The 6000-nt window shown below is 42.7% G+C and overlaps 1 protein-coding gene and 1 pseudogene across 1 annotated transcript; both read right to left on the reverse strand.

Annotated features, from left to right (window-relative positions):
- Positions 1-2907: 2907 nt before the first annotated feature.
- Positions 2908-3480, reverse strand: LOC148923570 (uncharacterized). The gene has a single exon (XM_089061540.1). The coding sequence runs from the start codon at positions 3478-3480 to the stop codon at positions 2908-2910; it is 573 nt and encodes a 190-aa protein (XP_088917666.1).
- Positions 3481-3518: 38 nt separating this feature from the next.
- Positions 3519-5494, reverse strand: LOC148923571 (uncharacterized; annotated as a pseudogene).
- Between the last annotated feature and the right edge of the window lie 506 nt (positions 5495-6000).

The raw sequence follows: 6000 nt of genomic DNA on the forward strand, positions 1-6000 counted from the left end.
TTTGAGCTTTATAGCATTGTTTTTGGGGTTGGCTATGTTTTATGGCTATGCATGTGTATTATTCTCTAACCAATAAGCTACAATCACTACACTCCAAATTAACATGGCAATTCAAAGCAAAGTATGGTACTAGGTCATCGTCACCTATCATCTGATCGTGGGAGAGATGGTAATAGGGACCGCTGACGTGTAATTAGAGCTTTATATTTTATTTAAAATATAAAACAAGTATGATTAAAATTTAGTTTGTAGGGTAAGGATTAGTGTCTCTAAAACAAGTATGATTAAAATTTTGTTTGTTGTTTAAGGATTGGCCTCATTCAAGTTTAATTTGATGTTGGATATGCCTCTAAAATTGTTGAAAAGCACAAAGAAGAATAAGGGAAATAAGGGGAAGAAGATCCAACATCCCGAAAAAGAATGATAGGATAACTTCCCAAAAAAATGAGAAAAAAGACTTACTTTTTTTCACTAACTGCTTTTGTGTCAGTTAATTGGCCTGAAATGTGGTGACAAAGTCACCTGGACTGGTGGAATATGGTCCCAATTTTCATCTGGCCTTGAAACTCATTGTAATCCACTTTCTTGCTTCGAACTTTGTCGTTGCTCTGTATCTATATACCTCGATTCTTAATCTACAGATGAATTTAAACTAAGTATGAGTCAAAAAAACGTCAATCTTGGCGATAGGGTCCTCGATCTAGCAAATCAGTTGATTGACCCTTGATCTATCGGATTAGAGCACCAATGATTTGTAGTGAGAAGAAGAAAATAAACCTTAGGTGAAGTTCTAAGAGGCGATTTCCGCCAGAACCAAGAATGAGAATAAGTTTAACTTTATTTCTCAATGAATCAAAATACTTAGAATGGAGTGCGTTATATTGCTAACTATTTAAGTTGCTAACTCTGCTAAATCATCAATACAGTGTATTAAAAATGTCAACACATTATATTAAAGTTCAACAAAATTATGTGTTAACATTTTTAATACACTGAATTGATGAGTTAGCAAGTTAGTAACTTAGAAAAGTTAGCAATTGATCACCCCACTATAGAATTCTATTATATACTATAAAATTCTAAACTCTAAAATGTACTCCTTCCGTCCCTAATAATTTGACACCATTTGACCCGGCACGGGTTTTAAGAAATGCAATAGAATATGAGTTGAAAAAGTTAGTGGCATGTTAGTCCTACTTTTATATACTCCCTCCGTCCACAAAAAATAGAGCAATTGGTGTATGACACGTACGGGTTTTAATGTAGAATTGGTAAAGTAAGAGAGAAGAGAAAAAAGTAAGAGAGAAGGATAAAAAGTAAATGAGAAATGGTATTAGTGAAATGATGTGTAGGGTTATTATTTGTTGAAAACTTTCCATAAATGAATGTGCTCTATTTTTTGTGGACGGCCAAAAATGGTAAATTGCTCTATTTTTTGTGGACGGAGGGAGTATTAGTTTTAGAATAAAATGTGAGTGAGAATGATTTAGTAGAATGTGGGGTCCACTATCGAAAATGGTAAACGTGAAAGGTGACAAATTTTTAGGGACGGACGAAAAAGGAAATAAGTGACAAATTTTCAAGGATGTAGGAAGTAGTATTTTACTAATCAAGCAAGATAAATAAAACTTACACAATATATGAAAAATAAATAAAGATAACTAACTTAAATAAAAAGTATGCTAAATCATATAAAAAGAAAGGTATATTGGAGTTGGTCTTTATGAGATTTGCTAGATCGAGGTCGAGGTTTGGCGGGAAACGACAAGTTAGTTAAGCATGAAAGTACAAATTCATGAAATCTAACTTGATCTTTCGAAGCTGCATGTTTGTATTCTCAAAGTCTTAAGTTTGATTGCAATACAATCCGTTGTGACTAACAAACCCAACCTTTTGCCACACCACTAGAGAATGAAAACGAACTACCATAGCTTTGAGCTAGACTTCAAATATTATCTTGCATATGCTAATGAGCCCCGATTTGATGATAGATAGTTAAATTTATTTCCTACTATACATTAATAAAAGTTTGAGTTATTCCATTTGAAAATATAATATACAGTAATAGTTATAATTCTCATCAAATTGACAAAAAAAAAACACAATATGCTTTTTGTGTGTGTGTGAGATGTGATCGGTTAAGCCAACCGTAGTGATCCCTACTTAGGAGCCATGACAACTAGGATTTAAATATGTACTATCCCCTCGTTTTTATAAAAATAAAGAATTTGAAATGACATAAGTTTTAATACTAAAATTAGTAAAGCGTGAAAAAACAGAAGCACAACTAATTTGAAGATCACTAATGGAGAATTGAGGCTCACTTTATATGAAAGAAAAAATTGCCAGAAATAGTACTAGCAGATTAATTTTGCAGAACGAACCAATATGAGAAAAAGATTGAAGACTATTATTTGGGACGAAAGGAATATTGTTTAGAATGGCTAGGATCAGAACATTTTAGGCATTGGATCTCATGAAAACACATTCTTTAAATTAAAAACAAAATAAAAGAATCTCAACCAGTGACATTTCCATCATATAACCATTGTGATAAGAGTAAAGGCGCCGGACCAGGTAGAGCACGAGGAGTGCTCAAATGTATGATAGAATAACTATGAATCAAAAGTATGGGAAAGAGGAACTGTCGGCTTTTATTGATATGGAATGATAATGAATAAGAAGATAAATCCTCCAAGGAGGCCCTCCATCTGAAGATCGCCTATAATCCAATTTCCCAAGATGTGAATCATCATTGTGGAATTGTAATTTATAGACTTACATGTGAGGGAATATAGCAACAACTAAATCTCAACAAATCTGCTAGCTAGAAAATCAAATATTCAGAATAACAGAAAATGAATTTGCAACTACTAAGCCGATGTGTCTTGCTCCTCTTGACTTCGTCTACTCTCCTTCTTTCTCTCCCGCGTTTGTTGCCCAATCAACAACCTGTCGGTCTCCCCTTTTGTAGACTCGCCATGTCGTATCAACTGCCGCCTCCCCCGAAACAGCCTTGTCCGCAAGGCGGAAGTAAGGAAACTGACCTCGAACATCACCCTCGTCCATCCAAGTTGCTTCCTCCATAGGTAGGCCGCCCCATTTGATCAGGACCTGGGAAATCTGCTCGCCATCCCAAGGCAGAATCCTGCGCTGCAAAACAGCTTCCGGTAAGTAGGGTGCTTCTGCCTCCAACAGAGCCTCGGGAAGCACCGGATCAGCTGTGGCCTCACCAATCGCCCGTTTCAGTAAAGACACATGGAACACCGGGTGGATTCGGGAACCTTGTGGGAGAAGGAGACGATAGGCCGTCGTCCCAATGCGTTCCTCGACACGAAAAGGACCAAAAAAACGTGGCGCCAGCTTCCTATTTGTTGCCGAGAACAAGGTCGATTGGCGGTATGGCCTGAACTTCAGAAAAACCATATCGCCCACTGCATATTCCACATCACGTCGGTGCTTGTTAGCTGCACGAACCATACGTTGCTGGGCTCGAGCTAGGTGCTGGCGGAGGATAGTCAAAGCAGCGTCGCGAGATTGAAGGGACTCGACGACCGCCTGCGCCCGAACCTTCCCCGGAAGATAAGCGTGGATCGGGGGGGGGGGGGGGAACGCCCATATACAACCTCAAATGGTGTCGTCCCTGACGCTGAGTGGAAACTCGTGTTGTAGCAGTATTCTGCCCAAGCAAGCCATTTATGCCACTGCTTTGGTCGCTCCAACGAGAAACAACGCAGGTATGTTTGAAGGCAACGATTTAGCACCTCCGTTTGGCCATTTGTTTCCGGGTGGTATGCGGAACTCATTCTTAACTTCGTTCCCGAGGCATGGAACAGCTCACGCCAGAAGGAGCTAAGGAAAATTGGATCCCGATCTGAGACAATGGACATTGGTATGCCGTGGAGGCGGACGATCTCTTTGGTGAAAAGGTCGGCGACCTGTTTGGCGGAAAATGGATGGCGGAGAGCGAGGAACCGGAGGACCCAGCCCGCGTCCAAGTGAGTGATGGTAGCAGCCGAGCAAGCGCGGCGGGTAAGAGTTGGATCACCTCTGATTGTCACAATTCGTCCCTGCACATTAAATTTCATGGAGGACCCTTCCCAATTAGCTGTGACGTCACCGAGAGTTTTCAGCCATGATACTCCCAATATAACATCAATACTCCGGAGCGGAAACACATAGCATGAGACCATAAACTCTGCTGAAGCCAATCGCAGAGGGACCCCTTGGCAGATCCGGGAAGATCGGACCTTGGACTCGTCGCCCAACGTGACCGAGTAGGCGGCGGTGGGGGTGACCGGGAGCTGGAGGCTGTCTGCTAGTGCTGCTGAGAAGAAACAGTGGCTCGCGCCACTATCTACCATGATGAGGATCTTGTTGTGGCCAATGTGGCCATAAAGCTTCATAGTATCTGTAGCATCAAGGCCATTGAAAGAGAGTTCAGATAAGTGGAATTCCAAACTCACCTCCTCGGTGCGATGGGCCTCTTCCTCCGTGTCGGAAATGGGCTCGTCGTCGTCCAACACAAAGACATTGAGTGTTTTCGGAGGGCAGCGGTGCGATGGGCTGTACTTCAATCCGCACCGAATACAAGTGCCTGCCGCCATATGCTTTTTATATTCCTCTGCAGAGACCTGGCGGAATCGACGGTCGGATGATCGCCGCGGCCCAGGTGTGGAAACAGGGCCTGAAGGAGAAGGGAATGGCTTCGAGCTGAAACGCTGTACAGGCTGCGCTGGTGAGACAAGGGGCGGGGTCGGAGTGGGGATCGGTTGGGACCCCGACAGTTGATCGAGCTGCAGCGCCATATGTACTGCATCAGAATAAGAAGTAATATTTGCTGCTTTCATGTGCATCCGAATCTCTGGACGTAGAGCTGCCAAGAAGAACCCGAGGTATTGGTGATCCGCCAAATCTGGAATCTGCACCAGCCGAGCCTCAAAGGCTGTCACAAAGTCAGTGAGAGAACCCTCCTGGCGAGTAGAAGCAAACGCCTCATAACCGTCGAGCGCCATCTTATCCCCAAAACGTTTCATTATTTCCAGCTTGAGATGATCCCATGTCAATGTGGGAAGGCGTCGATGTAAGAGTTGGAACCAAGGCAGGGCCGGGCCGGCCAAAGCGACCATGGCTACGTCTAAACGGTTCTCCGATAATGTACCAGCTACCAGAAAATATTGCCCCGCACGCGTCAACAAGAGAGAGCGTCGGTGCCGTCAAATGTGGGCATGGTCAGGGTTGAGTTGGTGGCCGAGTTTGGGCCAAATCCCGATGGGGGAGTTGTCAGGATCGGTTGTTTGGGAGTGGACGTGGAACCAGCTGCCAACGTAGCCCGGATTTCCGCCATGAGATCATCGAGTTTGGTACCGATGCCGGAACATTGAATATTTAGTTCATCGACCATTGACGTCAGAGTTCCCGTCTGTTTCTCCAAGTCACCGACGGCCTTCTCTAATCCGTCAAGTCGTGACTCTGTACTGCGAGTATTAACCATCGTCACCGCACCAATTGATAAGAGTAAAGGCGCTGGACCAGGTAGAGCACGAGGAGTGCTCAAATGTATGATAGAATAACTATGAATCAAAAGTATGGGAAAGAGGAACTGTCGGCTTTTATTGATATGGAATGATAATGAATAAGAAGATAAATCCTCCAAAGAGGCCCTCGATCTGAAGATCGCCTATAATCCAATTTCCCAAGATGTGAATCATCATTGTGGAATTGTAATATATAGACTTACATGTGAGGGAATATAGCAACAACTAAATCTCAACAAATCTGCTAGCTAGAAAATCAAATATTCAGAATAACAGAAAATGAATTTGCAACTACTAAGCCGATGTGTCTTGCTCCTCTTGACTTCGTCTACTCTCCTTCTTTCTCTCCCGCGTTTGTTGCCCAATCAACAACCAGTCGGTCTCCCCTTTTGTAGACTCGCCATGTCGTATCACATTGTCATCCGTATATACAAATACAAGTATATAACCAACCCTCGTTGTC

This window comes from Salvia hispanica, chromosome 6 (assembly GCF_029641045.1).
Source record: "Salvia hispanica isolate PSC_SH4W2 chromosome 6, Shi_PSC_v1, whole genome shotgun sequence".
NCBI lineage: Eukaryota > Viridiplantae > Streptophyta > Magnoliopsida > Lamiales > Lamiaceae > Salvia > Salvia hispanica.

Excerpts from the sequence above, each read along its gene's own strand:
- LOC148923570 (XM_089061540.1), bottom strand. The coding sequence starts at position 3,480 with ATGGTTCGTGCAGCTAACAAGCACCGACGTGATGTGGAATATGCAGTG.